Source organism: Tamandua tetradactyla, chromosome 16 (assembly GCF_023851605.1).
Source record: "Tamandua tetradactyla isolate mTamTet1 chromosome 16, mTamTet1.pri, whole genome shotgun sequence".
Taxonomy (NCBI): domain Eukaryota; kingdom Metazoa; phylum Chordata; class Mammalia; order Pilosa; family Myrmecophagidae; genus Tamandua; species Tamandua tetradactyla.
This window is the reverse complement of record NC_135342.1, coordinates 19,394,087-19,413,769: the sequence shown is the minus strand read 5'-3', so window position 1 is coordinate 19,413,769 and position 19,683 is coordinate 19,394,087. Positions and strand designations below refer to the sequence as shown.

The following is a 19,683-nucleotide window of genomic DNA, read 5'->3' as shown; positions in this document are numbered from 1 at the left end:
TACCTGAATAGAGCATGCTGATAAGAAATAAACATCTCCACAGCAAGGAGCCGGAAACCAAACTTTGTAGCTTTGCAGGCATGACAGATGTTCAAAATAAATCTTGCTTTGACTATCCACCCTGAAAACAGTTCCCATGTAAAAACACAATAAATATATGGACATCAGGGTATTTGGGGCTCTTGCTTTTGCTCTTGCAAGTGATGAGCTTGAGTCCCATGACCCCACTTAACTAACTTCCGGTGTCTGTCATTTCTTAATCCTGTGCGGCACCCCTTTTTCTCTTCTGCTCTCTAGGGAAATCCTGGGAGTCCATCTCACAGTGGGTCCAATGGGCCCCCTGATCCATTCTGTAGTTATTTCCCCAGTTCCAGAATGCATAACTGGAATAGACATACTGAGCAATGTATAATTGGAATAAACATACTGAGCAACTGGAATAGACATATTGAGATTCCCCATATTGGCTCTCTAACTAGAGCAGTGAGGGCTATTATGGTGGGAAAGGCCAAGTGGAAGCTACTAGAACTGCCCCTACCTAGTAAAATAGTAAATCAGAAGCAATATTGGATTCTTGGAGGGATTACAGAGATTACTGCCACTATTAAGGACTTGAAGGATGCAGGAGTGGTGATTCTCACCACATCCCCATTCAACTCTCCTATTTGGCCTGTGCAGAAAACATTAGGATCTTGGAGGATGACAGTGGAATATCATAAGCTCAACCAGGTGGTAGCTCCAATTGCAGCTGCTGTTCCAGATGTGGCATAATTGCTTCAGCAAATCAATACATCCCCTGGTACCTGATATGCAGCTATTGATCTGGCAAATGCTTTTTTCTCAATAGCTGTTAGGAAGGACTACCAGAAAGTTTGCTTTCAGCTGGCAAGGTCAGCAATATATTTTCACAGTCTTACTTCAGGGGTATATAAACTCTCCAGCCCTATGTCATTATGTTGTCCACAGGGACCTTGATCATTTCTCATTCCTGCAAGACATCACACTGGTCCATTATATTGATGATACCATGTTGATTGGTCCTACTGAGCAAGAAGTAGCAACTGCTCTAGATGTATTGGTAAGATATTTGCATGTCAGACGATGGGAGATAAATCTAAGAAAAATACAGGGGCCTTCCACCTCAGTGAAATTTCTAGGTGTCCAGTGGTGTGGGGCATGTCAAGATATCCCTTCTAAGGTGAAGGATAAATTGCTGCATCTGGCCCCTCCTATGACCAAAAAAGAGGTACAATGCCTAGTCAGTCTCCTTGGATTTTGGCAACAACATATTCTCATATGGGCATGCTACTCTGGCCCATTTATTGAACGACCAGAAAAGTTGCTAATTTTGAGTGGACCTGAACAAGAGGAGGCTCTGTGACAGGTCCAGGCTGCTGTGCAAGCTGCTCTCCCACTTGGACCATATGATCCAGCAGATCCAATGTGCTGGAAGTGTCAGTGACAAATAAAGATGCTGTTTGGAGCCTTTGGCAGGCCCCTATAGGAGAATCATAATGTAGGCCCTTAGGATTTTGGAGCAAAGCCTTACCATCTTCTGCAGATAACTACTCTCCTTTTGGGAAACAGCTTTTGGTCTGTGTGCTGGTTTGAAAGGATGTATGTACCCTAGAAAAGCCATGTTTTTGTCCTAATTCCATTTTGTAAAGGCAGCCATTTCTTCTGATCCCTATTCAGTGTGTATGCTTGAAACTAATTAGATCATCTCCCTGGAGATGTAACTCAATCAAGAGTGATTGTTAAACTGGATTAGGTGGAGACATGTCTCCACCCATTCGGGTGGGTCTTGATTAGTTTACTGGAATCCTATAAAAGAGGAAACATTTTGGAGAAAGAGAGATTCTGAGAGAGCAGAGAATGACACAGCTACAAGAAGCAGAGAGTCCACCAGCCAGTGATCTTTGGAGATAAAGAAGGAAAACACCTCCCAGGTAGCTTCATGAAACAGGAAGCCAGGAGAGAAAGGTAGCAGATGACACCATGTTTGCCACATGCCTTTCCAGATGAGAGAGAACCCTGATTGTGTTTGCCATGTGCCTTGTTACTTGAGAGAGAAACCCTGAACTTCATCGGCTTTCTTGAACCAAGGTATCATTCCCTGGATGCCTTAGATTGGACATTTCTACAGACTTGTTTTAACTGGGACATTTTCTCAGCCTTAAAACTGTAAACTAGCAACTTATTAAATTCCCCTTTTCAAAAGCCATTCCATTTCTGGTATATTGCATTCTAGCAGCTAGCAAACTAGAACAACCTGCTACTGGGCCTTAGGAGAGACTGAACACTTAACCTTGGGCCACCAAGTTACCATGCCTACCATGAGCTGGGTTTGTCTGACCCACCAAGCCACAAAGTTGGGCATGCACAGCAGCACCCTATCATAAAATGGAAATGGTATATACAAGATAGTGCCAGAGCAGGTCCTGAAAGCACAAGTAAGTTATATGAGGAAGTGGCCCAAATGCCCATGGTCTCCACTCCTGCCACATTACCTTCTCTTCCCCAGACCAGAGCTATGGCCTCTTGGGGAGTTCCTTATAGTGAATTGACCGAGGAAGAGAAAACTTGGGTCTGGTTTACAGATGGTTCAGCATGATATGCAGGACCGCCCAAAAGTGGACAGCTGTAGCACTACAACCCCTTTCTGGGGTGTTCTTGAAGGACAGTGGTGAGGGGAAGTCCTCCCAGTGGACAGAACTTTGAGCAGTGTCCCTGGTTGTTCATTTTTCTTGGAAGGAGAACTGGCCAGAGGTGCATTTGTATACTGACTCATGGGCTGTTGCTAATGGTTTGGCTGGATGGTCAGGGACTTGGAAAGACCATAATTGAAAATTGGTGACAAAGAGGTCTAGGGAAGAAGTATGTGGATAGACCTTTCTGAGTGGGTTAAAAACATGGTACCCTACCTTACTGGCAGAGCAGTCTGCTTTGGAGATACTTTCTCATGGAAAAATAAGCAGTCTTTATTAGGAACAAGTAAAGGAAGCTCAACCAAGCTCCAACTTCAATGTTAATTAACAAATTTGGACTACTGAATACAAGCTCCAGGCACAGAGAAACCCAGAGCAAGTAGAAAAAGAACCTTGAGATCTCTCCCAGCAGAGAGGAAATGGTGCTGACAGAAAGAAAACAACAAATACAACAACAACAAAAAAAAACACAGAAGCTTCTCTCAGCCAACATGGCAAGTGAACTCACTGCCCTCCCCCTCTCTATGTGGGATATGACTCCCAGGGGTATAAACCTCCCTGGCAACATGGGACAGAAATCCTAGAGTGGGCTGGGACTGAGCATCAAGGGATTGAGAAAACCTTCTGGACTGAAAGGGGGAAGAGAGAAGTGAGATAAAATAAAGTGTCAGTGGCTGAGAGAGTTGAGAGGTTATCCTGGAGGTTATTCTTGTTCATTATATAGATATCCCCTTTTCAGCTTAAGGTGTATTAGAGAGGCTAGAGGGAAATGCCTGAAACTATAGAGCTATTTTCCAGTACCTGTGTTTCTTGAAAATGATTGTATACTGATATAGTTTTCACAATGTGACTTTGCGATTGTGAAAACATTTTGTTTGATGCTCCTTTATGGAAAGATGAGTAAAAAATATGGACAGGAAATAAACAACTAATTGGGAAAACAAAGGTAAAAATAAATTGAATAGATGGAAATACTCATGGTCAATGAAAGGGGCTGGTAAGAGGTATGTCATATATGAGTTTTTTCTGTTTTCTTTTTTTTTGCTGGAGAGATGCAAATGTTCTAAGAAATGATCATGGTGATGAATATACAACCATGTGATAATATTTTGAACCATTGATTGTAACCATGTCAAGAATGATTATATGTCAAGAATGTTCATATGTTTGTTTGTTGTTTATAATAAAAATATTTTTAAAAAACAGGCCTTTGGAGTTGCCTGAGCTCAGAATATTGGAAAGAGGCTGTGCCACAAGAAAAGAGGCACACACAGATTTGGGTGCCAATTCTGACTCTTGAATGACAAATATGGAGCCTGAGTCCAGGCTCTGAAAAGGATTTAAAAAAAATATTTTTAATAGCCCATTAAAGAAAGCACCAGCCATTTTCAATTGTCAACAGTGGTGTAGGCAAGGGCAGGGTTAAGGGGTGTCAGAGAAAAAGTAACAATTCAACTAAAGGGGATTATTCCCTAAAGGGTATATCTTCCCCAAGTAAAGGGGACAGGGCCCAGCACAAGTGATGGCTCTCATTCACAGAATACAGACCCAGGGTTTGGAAAACAGAAACAGCTTAAGTTCACTTTCTACCTCAACCTGTGTATCAACCACACCCTGGTGGGGTCTGTTGAGAACTAAAGGCACCACACCACTTTACATAGGTGTGCAGTTGCAGGCTGACAAACACCAACTGCTGAGCAGGGTAGGAAAAGCACAGAACCAAGAGATTTCACAAGAAAGACTGGCAGCCTGCTGGGTGTCATCCTTTGGGAAACTTGAGACTGATTACACCATCCTCCTGAGACCCAGGCTTGTCTTGACCAGGAAAAGGGGTCAGTCAGTCATATCTGGGGAAACCCTCCTTGCAAGGATTCTATATAGGCAGAGCAAGAATCAGAGAAACAAAAGCTGATAATTTCTGATCCATGAAACAGACACTATGGAAGAGGTGTAGAATAAGTTGAACTGAATGTCAAAGAACAGAGGACAAAGCCAACCAACAAGAAAACCCAAAATAAAAGTGTGAAAACAACTTCCAGAATAAATTAATCAGGGAAATCAATGTGGACACCAGCAAAAAAAACCCATGAGTCATATACTAGGAAACTTGAAGATATGGCCCAGGCTAACAAATAAATTAACACTACAAACAAGACAGGAGTTGAAACAACTAATTAATGATGTTCAAATCTGCTACAAAACAAAAGTCAAATCAATGAAGGAAAATAGAGCAAGAGATGAGATGAAGGATATAAGGCAGACACTGTGTGGCCATCCAAAAGGACTCAGAAGCTTGAAAAAACAAATCACAGAACCTATGGGAATGAAAGGCACAATAGAAGAGATGAACAACACAATGGAGACATACAACAGCAGAAAAAAAGATTAGTGAACAGGAGGCCAGGACATCTGAAATCCTACACCAAAAGAACAGATAGAGAAAAGAATGGAAAAGTATAAGTAGGGTCTCAGAGAACAGAATGACAACATGAAGCACATGAATATACATGTTATGGATGACCCAAAAGGAAAAGAGAAGGGAAAAGGGGCAGAAAGAATAATGACAAACATAATCACTGAACCTTCCCAACTGTTACAAAAGATTCAAATGAGCAGATTCAAGCAGTGCAGCATATAGCAAATAGAACAGATCTGAATAGATCTATTCCAAGACATTTACTAAAAAGACTGACAAATGTCAAATGTCAAACACAGAGAAGGGAAGCTCACAGGCTAAATGCAGATTTCTCAACAGAAACCATGGAAGTAAGAAGGCAGTGGTATGACATCTTTAACATACAGAAAGAGAAAGCTGCCAACAAAGAAATTTACATCTCACAAAATTCTCCTTCGAAAATGAGGGAGAGTTTAAATTGTTTTCAGAGAAACAGACATAGAGAGAGTTTGTGAACAATAGACCTGCTCTATAAGAGATACTAATGGAGAACTACGTGCAGATAGCAAAAGGGGACAGAGGGGTTTCTAGAAGAGTGTAGAAATGAAGACTATCAGCAAGTGTAAAAAGAGAGAAAGATATATATATGTATATATATATATACATATATATATATATACACACATATATGTATATATATGGCACATAAAATCCAAAGAACAAAATGGTTAAAGAAAGTACTGCCTTAACAGTAATAACATTAACGTTAATGGATTGAAGCTGGGATTCAGCATCAATGGATTGAGAAAATCTTCTTGATTGAAAGGGGGAAGACAGAAATGAGACAAAATAAAGTGTCAGTAGCTGAGAGGTTTCAAATAAACCTAGAGTTTATCCTAGGTTATTCTTATTCATTATATAGATAACCCCTTTTTAGTTTAAGGTGTATTAGAGAGGTTAGAGGGAAGTGCCTGAAACTATAGAACTATGTTCCATTAGCCATGTTTCTTTAAGATGATTGCATAATGATACAGCTTTCACAAAGTGACTGTGTGATTGTGAAAAACCTTGTTCTGATGCTCCTTTTATCTATGGTATGGTCAGATGATTAAAAAATATATAGATTAAAAATAAATAGGGCGGGCCGTGGTGGCTCAGCGGGCAAAGTGCTTGCCTGCTATGCCGGAGGACCTCGGTTCGATTCCCGGCCCCAGCCCATGTAACGAAAAACGGAGAAACAAAATACAATAAAACAAGAAAATGTTTAAAAGATGTTTCCCTTTCTTCCTCTCTTCCTTCCTTCTATCCTTCCTTCCTTCTCTCTGTCTTTCCTTTAAAAAAAAAAAAAAAATAAATAAATAAATAAATAAACAATAGGGGGAACAAATGTGGTCAATGAGAGGGAAGGGTAAGGAGTATGGTACGTATGAGTTTTTCCTTTTATTTCTTTTTCTGGAGTGATGTAAATGTTCTGAGAAATTATCATAGTGATGAATATACAAACATGGGATGATACTGTGAGCCACTGATTGCACACCAAGTATGGAATATTCATATGTTAAGAATGTTCATGCTGTATATTGATTTGTTTTTTAATAAAAATTAAAAAATTAAAAATAAAATGTTATTGGGATTGAACTCCTTAATCAGTGCCTGAAGACATAGCTGGCAAAACTAATTAAAAACAGAGGACCCATCTATATGCTGTTTATAGGGGATGCACTTTAGATACAAGGACAAAATAGGTTGAACATGATAGATCTGAAAATGATATTTCATGCAAACTAAAACTAGAAAAGAGAAAGAGTAGCTATACTCATATCAGAAAAATAGGACATGAACTGAAAACAATTAAAAGAAACAAAGAAAGATACCATGTTTTAATAAAAGTGAAAATTCATCAAGAAGTCATAACAATCATAAATATTTATGCAGTGAGCCAGAGTGCCCCCAAATACATGAGGCACACTCTTGCAACATTGAAAAAAGAAGCAGTCACCTCTACAATAATAGTTAGAGACTTCCAAACACTGCTATCATCAATGACTACCACATCTAGACAGGATCAGATGGGAAACACAGAGTTTGAATAGTTCAATAAATGAACTACTCCTACTAGAAATTTACCTATATTACACCCCAAAACAGCAGGATACATATTTTTCTGATGTGCTCATGGATCATTCTCCAGGATAGACTACATGTTGGGTCACAAAGCAAATCTCAGTAAATTTAAAAGAATTTAAATAAAAGGAAACACTTTCTCAAATCATAATGGAATGAAGTTGCTAATCAATAATGAGGAAAAGGAAGAAAAATTCACAAGTAATGGAGGATAAATAGCACACTCTTAAACAATTAGTGGGTCAAGGAGGAAATCACCAGAGAAGTCAGTAAACCTCTAAAGGTAAATGAAAACATAACATAGCAAAACTTAAGGGGTGCAGCAAAGGCAGTTCTGAGAAGGAAATTTTTTGCCTTAAATACCTATTTTTTAAAAGAAGAAAGAGCAAAATTTGAGTAACTAGCTGTTCACTTGAAAGAACTAGGGAATAAACAGAAATATAAACCCAAAACAAAAAGAAGGAAAGAAATAAGAAAAATTACAGCAAAAATAAATGACACTGTGTGTGGGGGGGAAGGCACCACACAAGCAGGGCAAGAAACAAGAAAACAAGAACTAAAAAATTCTCCTCTGTTAAAAAAAAACTTAAGCTAAAGGTCCAGATAAAGCTGAACAGAATGTCAAAGAACAGATAGACAACAAATTCATCCAGCAAGAAAACTCCAGGTAAAAGCAGTGCAAGCAATCTCCAGAATAAACGAATTAAGGTAATTAAATGCCTAGATGTCAGCCAAAAAAAATCACACTAGGAAAATTGAAGATATGGCCTAGTCAAAGGAACAAACCAACAATTCAAATGACATACAGGAGCTGAAACAATTAATTCAGAATGTATGAACAGACATGGAAAACCTCATCAAAAATCCAATCAATGAATTGAGGGAGGATATAAAGAAGACAAGGAAAGAACAAAAAGAAGAAACTGAAAGTCTGAAAAAACAAATCACAGAACTCATGAGAATAAAAGACACAGTAGAAGAGATGAAAAAAACAATGGAAACCTACAATGGTAAATTTCGAGAGACAGAACATAGGATTTCTGAACTGGAGGACAGAACATCTGAAATCCAACAAGAAACATAAACTATAGGGGAAAAAATGGAAAAATATGAGCAGGGACTCAGGGAATTGAAAGACAATATGAAGTGCATGAATATACATGTTGTGGGTGTCCCAGAAAGAGAAGACAAGGGAAAAGGAGGAGAAAAACTAATGGAGGAAATTATCACTGAAAATTTCCCAACTTTTCTGAAAGACTTAAAATTACAGATCCAAGAAGTGCAGTGCACCCCAAAGAGAATAGATCCAAATAGTCATACTCCAAGACCTTTAACAATCAGAATGTCAGAGGTCAAAGAGAAAGAGAGGATCTTGAAAGCAGCAAGAGAAAAGCAATCCATCACATACAAGGGAAGCCCAGTAAGACTATGCACAGATCTCTCAGCAGAAACCATGGAGGCGAGAAGACAGTGGGATGATATATTTAAATTATTAAAAGAGAAAAACTGCCAACCAAGAATTCTATTTCCAGCAAAATCGTCCTTCAAAAATGAGGGAGAAATTAAAACATTTTCAGACAAAAAATCACTGAGAGAATTTGTGACCAAGAGACCAGTTCTGCAAGAAATACTAAAGGGAACACTAGAGACAGATATGAAGACAGAAGAGACAGGAGTGGTGAAGAGTGTAGAAAGGAAGACTATGAGTAAAGGTAAAAAGAAGGAAAATTAGATATGACATATAAAATCCATAAGGCAAAATAGTAGAAGAAAGTACTACCCAAGCAGTAATAACACTGAATGTTAATGGATTAAACTCTCCAATCAAAAGACATAGTCTGGCAGAATGGATTAAAAAACAGGACCCATCTATATGCTGTCTCTACTCAAAGGACATGAGGCCAAGGACACAAATGGACATTTGCACACCAATGTTTATAGCAGCATTATTAACAATTATCAAGAGATGGAAACAGCCAAAATGTCCATCAACAGAGAGTTGGCTAAACAAACTGTGACATTTACATAAGATGGAATATTATGCAGCTGTAAGACAGAATAAAGTTATGAAGTATGTCACAACATGAATGGACCTTAAGGACATTATGCTGAGTGTGATTAGCCAGAAACAAAAGGACAAATACTGTATGGTCTCTCTGATATGAACTGACATTAGTGAATAAACTTGGAATATTTCCTTGGTAACAGAGACCATCAGGAGATAAAAATAGGGTAAGATATTGGGTAATTGGAACTGAAGGGATACAGATTGTGCAACAGGACTGAATATAACAACTCAGAAATGGACAGCACAATATTACCTAACTGTAATACAATTATGTTAAAATACTGAATGAAGCTGCATATGAGAATGATAGAGGGAGGAGGGTTGTGGCATAAATTAAATCACAAAGAAAGATAGATGATAAAAATTGAGATGGTGTAATCTAGGAATGCCTAGAGTGTATAATGATAGTGACTAAATGTACAAATTTAAAAAATGTTTTTGCATGAGGAAGAACAAAAGAATGTCATTACTGCAGTGTGCTGAAAATAGATGGTACTTAATATTTAAAAATTTCAACTAGTGTGTGAGACTAAAGCAAAAAATGTTTATTTGGTACAAATCTGTACTTTGACTAGTGCATCTCCTAATAGATAGGAGTAGATAGTTGATTGAACACCTTAATTACACGGAACTTTGCATAGGACATGAGATTTTCTTGGTTTGTCCAGGTGATGCCCTGATGAATCCCAGAGTGATTTGATCAGTGAGTGGAAAAGTATTTGCAAAGTCCCCTTTGGGGAATGGTGAGAATGGGGGAAAACCCAACTTCCCCCAGTTGAATTCTTGATATTCTCACAAGCAGTTTGGACAACCAAAGCTATAGGCTGAGCCCCCAGTCTTGGGGTTTGTTCATATGAAACTTACCCAACAAAGAATAGGTCAAGCCTACTTAAAATTAAGCCTAAGAGTCATCCCCAAAAGAACCTCTTTTGTTGCTCAGATGTGGCCTCTCTCTCCAGCCAGCACAGCAAGCAGACTCACCACCCTCCCCTGTCTATGTGGGACATGACTCCCAGGGGTGTGGATCTTCCTGGCAGCATGGGACAGAAATCCCAGAATGAGCTGAGATTCAGCATCAAGGGATTGAGAAAAACTCTAAAATGAGCTGAGACCCAGCATCAAGGAATTGAGAAAACCTTCTCAACCAAAAGGGGGAAGAGAGAAATGAGACAAAATGTCAATGGCTGAGAGATTCCAAACAGAGTCGAGAGGTTATCCTGGAGGTTATTCTTATGCATTAAGTAGATATCACCTCGTTATCCAAGATGTAATGGAGAGGCTGGAGGGAACTGCCTGAAAATGTAGAGCTGTGTTCCAGTAGCCATGTTTCTTGATGATGATTGAATAATGATATAGCTTTCACAATGTGACTATGTGATTGTGAAAACCTTGTGTCTGATGCTCCTTTTATCTACCTTGTCAACAGATGAGTAGAACATATGGAATAAAAATAAATAATAGAGGGAAAAATTGTTAAAATAAATTCAGTTTGAAATGCTAGTGATCAATGAAAGGGAGGGGTAAGGGGTATGGTATGTAAAAAAATTTTTTCTTTTTCTGTTTTTGTTTTATTTTTCCGCTGTGTTTTTATTTCTTTTTCTGAATTGATGCTAATATTCTGGGAAATGATCATGATGATGAATATGCAACTATGTGATGATATTGTGATTTGCTGAGCGTATGTGTTGGCAATGTTTCCTTCTCATAATTTTTTTTAATTAATAAAAAATTAAAAAACAAACAAAAATAAATAAATAAATAATAGGGGGAACAAATATTAAAACAAATTTAGTTTGAAATGCTAGTGATAAATGAAAGTGAGGGGTAAGGGGTATGGTATGTATAATCATTTTTTCTCTTATTGCTTTATTTCTTTTTCTGTTGTCTTTTTATTTCTTTTTCTGAATTGATGCAAATGTTCTAAGAAATGATGACTATGCAACTATGTGATGATACTGAGATTTACTGAACATATATGTAGAATGGAATTATATGTTAATGTTATTGTTTGTTCTTAATTGTTTTAATTAATAAATAAATTTTAAAAAATGACACTGGGAACATGAGAACATTAGAAAGAATTAATAAAACCAGAAATTTGTTCTTTGAGAAAATCAATAAGTCAATGGATCTTTAGCTTGGCTGACAAAAAGAAAGAGAGAAGATGCAAATAAAGTAAAAAATGGGACAGGGGAGATAATAACTGACCTTATGAAATAAAAGAGATACTAATAGAATACTATGAGTAACTATATGCTAACAAACTAGACATCTTAGGCAAAATGGACAATTTCCTAGAAAAGGATGAGCAACCAACACTGACTGAAGGAGTTAAAAGGTTAATGCTTGACTTAAAATTGAAGACTTGGTTGATAAACTATGAGAAAGTGAAGGCATAAATTTTGAGAACATGAAACTTCAATAGAAACTTAAGTGTGCAGATAAAGCATAATGACATGCAGAAGAGACTCACTTGAAGGAAAAGAATACTTTAGTCTTAGATATGTTTGTTCCCTTAAAGTTGTTATTGTACTGCTTGTTTCTTAAGCTTTTGCATGCAAACAACCTTCCACATACTTTTGCTAGTATATAAATTGTGCATTCAGCTATAATAAATTTGTCTGAAGACTGATGTCTCCAGATCCTCTGATCCCTTTCTCTCTTGTTTTACTTTAACATTCCTTAGGGTCATAGCTGTGGCCAACAACTGACTTGAGGAGAAATAGAAAATCTCAACAAACCAACCACAAGTGAAGGGATTGAATCAGTCATCAGAACAAAAGAAGTCCAGGACCACATGACTTCACAGGTGAATTCTACTAATCATTCAAGAAAAAAATGAATGCCAAGCCTGCTCAAATTCTTCACAAAAATTAAAGAGGAGGGAAATGATATAACTAATTCTATGAGGCCAACATCACCCTAATACCAAAACCAGACAAAGATACAAGAACAAAATTAGTCCTAAAATCCAGAGGAGGCCAGCCTCTCCAAGAACATCAACTAGTTCCATCCCCTTATTCAAGATTATCAACATCCCTTTCCAATATGAAAAAGTTAGAATGGGCAGACCCCAAATACCCCTAAAGATTGGGAGAAAGACCAAAGGAGAAGGTGGAGTTATAATAGAAAAGATAGGATTGAACAAATGAGTATGATTGCTGAATCACTATATTGATATTTCTTTTAGTCTCTAGTGTCTTGGAGCAACTAGAAGTAAAAACCTTCTGCATTGATAGAAATAAGGTTTTTGAGAGCTTGTCTGGAGCCAGTGCCTTTCCCAGGGGAGAGGTGAGGCCTTACTCAGGTGGAATCCCTCCCTCAAGGAATTCAGACCCCAGGGCTTGGTAATTTGAAGCCATTAAAACCAGCCTACAACCTCTCCTCTGTCTCCACCATGCCCCCAGCAGGGAAAGTCTGCCAAAATTAAAGGAGCCACATCACCTTATGCTGGTGGGACCTGCAGGCAGACAAGTGCTATGTCTAGGAAGGATAAGAAAAACAGAGTCCAGAGACTTCACAGGAAAGTCTTTCAACCTACTGGGTCTCACCCTCAGAGAAAACTGATGCAAGTGACTCTTTCTTCCTGACAGGAGGCCAGTTTGGTCTGGAAAAATCTGTCTGGGGTCTATAATACCTAAGTAGACCCTCCTAAGGGTGCGGGAGAAAAGGCACCATAGAGGTAGGACAAGAAACAAAAAAAACAAGAACCAAAAAATTCTCCTTTGTTAAACAAAATCTAAGCTAGAGGTCAACAAAAAGCTGAATGGAATGTCAAAGAAGAGGCAGACAACAAATTCATCCAGCAAGAAAACCCTAGGTAAAAGAAGTGAAAGCAATCTTCAGAATAAACTAATTAAGATAATTAAATGCCTAGATGCCAGGAAAAAATAACAAATCACACTAGGAAATTTGAAGATATGTCCCAGTCAAAGGAACAAACCAACAATTCAAATGAAATACAGGAGCTGAAACAATTAATTCAGAATGTACAAACAAATATCATTAAAAACCTCATTAAAAATCAAATCAACAAATTGAGGGAGGATATAAAGAAGGTAAGGAATGAACAAAAAGAAGAAACTGAAAGCCTGCAAAAACAAATCACAGAACTTATGGGAATGAAAGGCACAGGAGAAGAGATGAAAAAAACAATGGAAACCTACAATGTTAGATTTTGAGAGGCAGAAGATAGGATTTGTGAACTGGAGGATGGAAGATCTGAAATCTGACAAGCAAAAGAAAATATAGGGAAAAAATGAAAAAACATGAGCAGGGACTCAGGGAATTGAAAGACATTATGAAGCACAAGAACATATGTTGCTGTGGGTGTCCCAGAAGGAGAAGAGAAAGGAAAATGAGGAGAAAAACTACTGGAGGAAATTATCATGAAAATTTCTCAACTCTAATGAAAGACTTAAAATTACAGATCCAAGAAGTGCAGTGTACTCCAAAGAGAATAGATCCACTAGATGTACTCCAAGACACTTACTAATCAGAACATCAGAGGTCAAAGAGAAAGAGAGAATCTTGAAAGCAGCAAGAGAAAAGCCATCCATGACATACAAGAGAAGCCCAATAAGACTATGCATTAACATTAACAAATGTTAAAATAGATTTAGTTTGAAATGCTAGTGATCAATGAAAAGGATGGCTAAGAGGTATGGTACATATGAATTTTTTTCCTGTTTTCTTTTTATGTCATTTTCTGAATTGATGCAAATGTTCCAAGAAATGATCATGGCGATGATGAATATGCAACTATGTGATGATATTGTGAATTACTGATTATGAATGTAGATGGAATGATCAAAAGTTAAGAATGTTTGCATTTGTCTGGTGTTTTTTTGGTATTTAAAAAAATTTTTAATTTAATAAATAAAATAATTCACTAAGCTAAAGAAATCTATACTTTATCCACATTTATTTATTTTTTTAGCAGGAGAACTGACCTGAATATCTTAGTGTTATTAATAAAAAATAGTTTTTTTATACTAAAATCAAGAAAGTCACAGGTACACTGCTTCCTGACTTCAAATAGTTTTAATTGGCTTTATTTTAACACCCTCAGAATCATACAGCTCACAGGATTTTAAAATATGGAACTTACTGCTTTTCTTACATACCTCTGGAAAGGAAATGGCATATGAACAGCAGGATAAAATAAAGCTGAAATTTCTTTATCTTTTAGATATTTTTACATTTAAAATAAATTCATTAGTCTTGAGACTAAATATATATATATTGGGTAGATGGACATACTAGTGGTCAGTGAGAGGGAAGGGTAAGGGGTATAGCATGTATGATTTTTTTTTCTTTTTATTTCTTTTTTCTGGAGTGATGCAAATGTTCTAAAAAATGACCATGGTAATGAATATACAACTACGTGATGACATTATGAGCCATTGAGTGTATACCATTGTGGAATGTTTATATGTTAAGAATATATGTGCTTGTATGTTGCCTTATGAATAAAAATTTAAAAATAAATAAATAAAAAGTAAAACAACAACAACAAAAATACATATGAACTTATCCCAGCAAAAGATAGGCTAAACCTACATAAAATCAGGCCTAAGAGTCATCCCCCCAGAAAATCTCTTTCGTTGCTCAAATGTGGCCTCTCTCTCTCTCAGAGAACATGGCAAGTGAACTCACTGCTCTATCCATCCCTACATGGGACATGACTCCCAGGGTGTTAACCTCCCTAGCAATGTGGAACAGAAATCCTAGAATGATCTGGGATGCAGCATCAAGGGATTGAGAAAACCTTCTTGACCAAAAGAAGGAAGAGAGAAATAAGAGAAAATAAAGTGTCAGTGGCTGAGAGATTTCAAACAGAGTCAAGAGGTTATCCTGGAGGTTATTCTCACACATTATACAGATATCCCCTTTTTAGTTTATGGTGTATTAGAGTGACTAGAAGGAAATACCTGAAAGTGTAGAGCTATGTTCCAGTAGTCATGTTTCTTGAAGATGATTGAATACTGATAAAGCTTTCACAATGTGACTGTGTGATTGTGAAAACCTTGTATCTGATGCTCCTTTTAAATACAGTATGGACAAATGAGTAAAAAATGTGGGTAATAAATAAATAAATAATAGGAGGAACAAAGGTTAAAATAAATTAAGTGGATTGAAATATTAGAGACCAATGAGAGGGGGGTAAAATGTATAGCATGCATGAGTTTTATTTCTTTTTTCTTTCTTTTGCTGGAGAGGTACAAATGTTCAAATAAATGATCATGGTGATGAATACATAACTATGTGATGATATTTTGAGCCACTGATTGTAACCATGTCAAGAATGTTTGCATGTCAAGAGTGTTTGTATGTTTGTTTACTGTTTATAATAAATATATACATATATATATATGAAAAGGAGCACAACTTCACTTGCTATTAGGGAAATTCAAACCAAAGTCACAATGAGATATTATACTATACCTACTAGACTGACCATAAACAAACAAACAAAAAACCCCAGAACACCACAAATGCTGGACAGAATGTGGAGAAAGAGGCACATTTATACACTGTGGGTGGGAATGTATAGTAGAATAACCACTTTGGAAGGCAGTTTGGGGGCTCCTCAGGAAGCTAGGTATAGAATTGCCTTATGACCCAGCAATTCCGTTACTAGGTACAGATTTGGAGGAACTGAAGCAGGGACACAAACAGACAGTTGTACACCATTGTTTATACTGGCATTATTCATTATTGCCAAGAGATGGAAATAGCCCAAATATCCATCAACAGATGAGTGTTTAACAAACTGTGGTATATACATATGATGAAATATTATATCACTTTTGACATATCATCTCATTTTTAATAATGCTAAGTTTTTCCTCAGCCTTAGTCAAGCAAGGAACTAAATATTATTTCAAACCTAATGACCTTTAATATTTTATTTTCTCAAAATCAAACCCTGAAAAATATAATTTTATTATAAACTTTTGAAAAAATTTGTTCTTTAACATTGTAAAAAGGAAGCGCTAAACATAAAGTTCATTTCATGTTTTAAGTTGCATAAAAATGTTCTGGCAATAAGTACTCTACATAATGTTACACAACAGGATAATATTGCTAATTACCGTTCTTTGTTTTATTTCTACTTATGGAAATAAAATAATAGAACAGCATCAAATCACCCTTTAGCCCAGTAAATCACCAACTTCCTTTTTTTCATCTGGGAAATCTGATTACAGGGTAACCTATGGGACTTCACTCCTGAAAAAATTCAATTCTATACTTTCATTCTTTCAATATGCATGATAAATCTACTTTCTTAAACACCTCTCTCTCTCTGTCACCCTCTTCCTTTTTATCTCCCCCCAACTTCATCCTTATCCTTTGTTTTATGCTGCCATGCTGGCCCAGCAACTCTTATCCTTCCAGCACCTCGAATTCACACTCAATCTAACTTAAAAAAGAAAGAAAGAAAAGAAAAGGAAAGGAAAAAAGCAAATTCATCACCTGTTTGTAACTGCTAACTCTCTCTCTCTCTCTTTCAGCATCAGCATACTCAGTCATCCCTATCCCCCTTTCCCTCTGGATTTCCATCCCAAATATACAAACACTCCAAAAGGCAAACAGCACTCTCTTTCAAAGTAAAGCAAACATGGCACCCCCTCCTCCTCCTCACCAGGCTAGGAATAATGGTATGGGGTCTTACTATCTCCTTCACTTATTTCCAACAACCATCCTTTTGCCATTCCTAACTCCCCTCCTATTAATACTCCTTTTCCTATTTCTAGGATCATACCTTTTCAACTCTACACTATTTCTGCAAAAACAAACAAACAAAAACCTATTAAATCTATAACCCAAACCCAAACTAATCATGTTCCTTTTCTTCAAGATAACAGATATCAACATTTCAGTAATTCCGGTGAATAATATAATAAATTAAAACTAAATCTCCACTCCTCCAATGAAAAGGTAGAGGAAACAACCTCATCCCGCACCCCCTAACAGCAGGAAGCAGGCAGATCTGACAACCCTGTCCCACGACACCATCCTCTACCTCTTCCCAACTTCCTCTAATTTTTTCTATACAATGAAACATACCAGAATACTTGAGAGCTGAGCCGGAGGAATGGGCATGGACAGAGAGTGCCAGCATGGAGAATCAACATCTCCAGACTTTTCCGCACTCCTCTGGGAACTCTCCAGACTCGCATTTCTCACCCTCCAGCAGCTGGGTCCTTGTGATAACCTCCCTTACTCAACCTTCAGAGTTACATTTTTGTGATAAACTCGCCTGCTCAATCCCTACCCCCAATTTCCTTTACAACTCCTACTCGAACCAAGGCCGGCTGGAGTTGATTTCTTGAGTCAACTCTCCCTGCTGTCCCTCTGTTAATAAGCCACCCCCCCCCCACACACACACACACACTGCTGGTGGCGTCTCTCTCTCTCTCTCCTTCGCGTCTCCAACCCCTGGACTTTCAGTGAGGCGGTGGGAAGTTGTTGCGAAGGGCCGGGAAGACCCTGAAACCCCGCCAGTCATCAGCCGGACCTGCCCCCAACCCGGGGACACATGAACTGCCCCAAATACCAAGGGGGCAAACTGCTGTCCCCACCACCACACTGAGCCCTGCCCCTCCACCGCTGGCTACAGTTTCTCTTTCACTAGAGCGAGGCCTGATACCTGCGGACCCCATGTCCGGGCCAGGAAAGCTTGCAGAGGTCGCGGAGATCTGGGCTGACTCACCTCTGGAAAGGGACTCATAGCAGCGGCCACACTCTCCAGCAGCGGAAGTGCCTGAACTCAAGGCAGCGCCAGGACTACAATTCCCAGAATCCCGTGAGACCGATGGCCACAGCTCCGCCTTTCCTTTGCTGAAGTGCCTTCACTGTGGATGCACCTCAAGGACAGAATCCATGACTGTAACATTCAGTTGCAGCTATTTTTGTGATGGAAGCAGGTTTAGTTCACAGTTCACAGATGTTAGTGGCACCTTGCTTTCTATTCTTTTTTTTCTGTTTTTCTTTATCTTTTCTCTTCCATTTCTCTCCTTCCCTTCTCCCTTGTTGTGGGGTGCACCCACCAAAAGAGAGACCACACAATTCAAAACTGCAAGTCAATTTGGAGTCTTTATTAGCTGATGGGCGACTGTCTCAGAAACCTCCAAGAAGGAAGATTCAGACAGCAGCCCCCAGAGGTTTTTAAGGTGAGCTTATAAAGGCTAAAACCACATCCTGGTTTGCAGTTGCAAGCAAGCAAGCTTAATCACAGAAGCAGAAAAATGCCATTAGCTGTTGCCAAAACCCATCCAGTTCCCTCAATTTCCTGACAATGGTCATTGTTTAACTCTTGGGGACTTTCCACCCCAGATCTTTGGGGACTTTTCCTGCTCGGGCCTGATTTATTGCTCCTGGCCCTCCACACCCTTCATCCTTTCCTTTCTCCTTTTCTTCTCTTTTCCCATCAGTTTTTAAGTTACAGTACTAGTGTTGTTCAAAACAAGGGACAAGGTTGCAAGCCTCTAGAAAGGTTACACAGAAATACAACAAACCCAGGTTGAGGCTCCAAAGTTTCAGGAAGTAGGTTTTATTGTTTGTGGCTGTAGGGCTCAGCCGAGTTGCCTCTGAAAGTCTGAGCCCACATGGGTTGTTACAGGATTTTAGGGAAGTGCTTGGCTATGTGCTGATGATCAGAATCCAGAAGGATTGCAAAGCTGAGTTTACAGAAGTGGGTGAGCAGTTATGGGGGTGGGGGCTTCACAGGGACTTCTCTTATCCTGCCTATGATTAGCTTTGACAGTCCTTGGGGCCTGGGAGACTTTTTAAAGAGGAAATGGCCCCAGTAAACAGGGGCCTGCCTGTTGCAACAGGAAGTGTCTTTAACAAACAGTGGCTGCCTGCAACGTTCCCCCCTTTGATGCTTGCCCATGCCAGTGGGCATTAGCATCACATATATCTCATCCTCTTCTTGTGGCAGGTGCTGGTATGTCCTGATCTGAGCTGGGCATGGGAAATGAGGTAGCCATGCAGGGTTTAGGCTCTGCAAAGTTGGGGGTGAGGGCCTGTGCCCCTCTTCTCTTGGCCCCAAGTTTTCTCCTAATGGCCCCTTTGTGACTGTGCCTGTCTTAGGTTGTTCCTTCCCCAAGGAACCTTACCCATCTTTGGCTAACCAGCCATCCTTTGGGGCAAAGGAGGGTGATGTGAGGTGTGCAAGTGGGGGAGAGGCAATGCCCCCCAAGAAGGTCTGATCTGTTTCCTCAACAGCCTATTCCCCCTGGCCTCCATGCCCAGCAACTGCCTTGGGATTCCCTCACCTGCTGGTGGGCCCTGGCTCTGGTCACATGTTTTGGGGAATTCAGGTTTATTTTTCTCAGTGAGGGCCCAGCTCATAATTTTGCATAAGAGACAAACTGCAT

At 38.8% G+C, this 19,683-nt stretch overlaps 1 protein-coding gene across 2 annotated transcripts in view; it reads right to left on the bottom strand.

Annotated features, from left to right (window-relative positions):
- Positions 1-18,096, bottom strand: part of LOC143659032 (uncharacterized) — a 146,173-nt gene extending 128,077 nt beyond the window's left edge. Inside the window, exon 1 of one of the 2 annotated variants that reach the window (XM_077131537.1) lies at positions 18,015-18,096. In XM_077131537.1, the coding sequence (XP_076987652.1) occupies positions 18,015-18,032 (18 nt within the window). In that variant the 5' untranslated portion in view covers positions 18,033-18,096. Of the gene's footprint in view, positions 1-17,368; positions 17,667-18,014 lie in introns of those variants that run through there. The other variant, XM_077131536.1, reaches the window with a different exon arrangement.
- Positions 18,097-19,683: the final 1,587 nt, after the last annotated feature.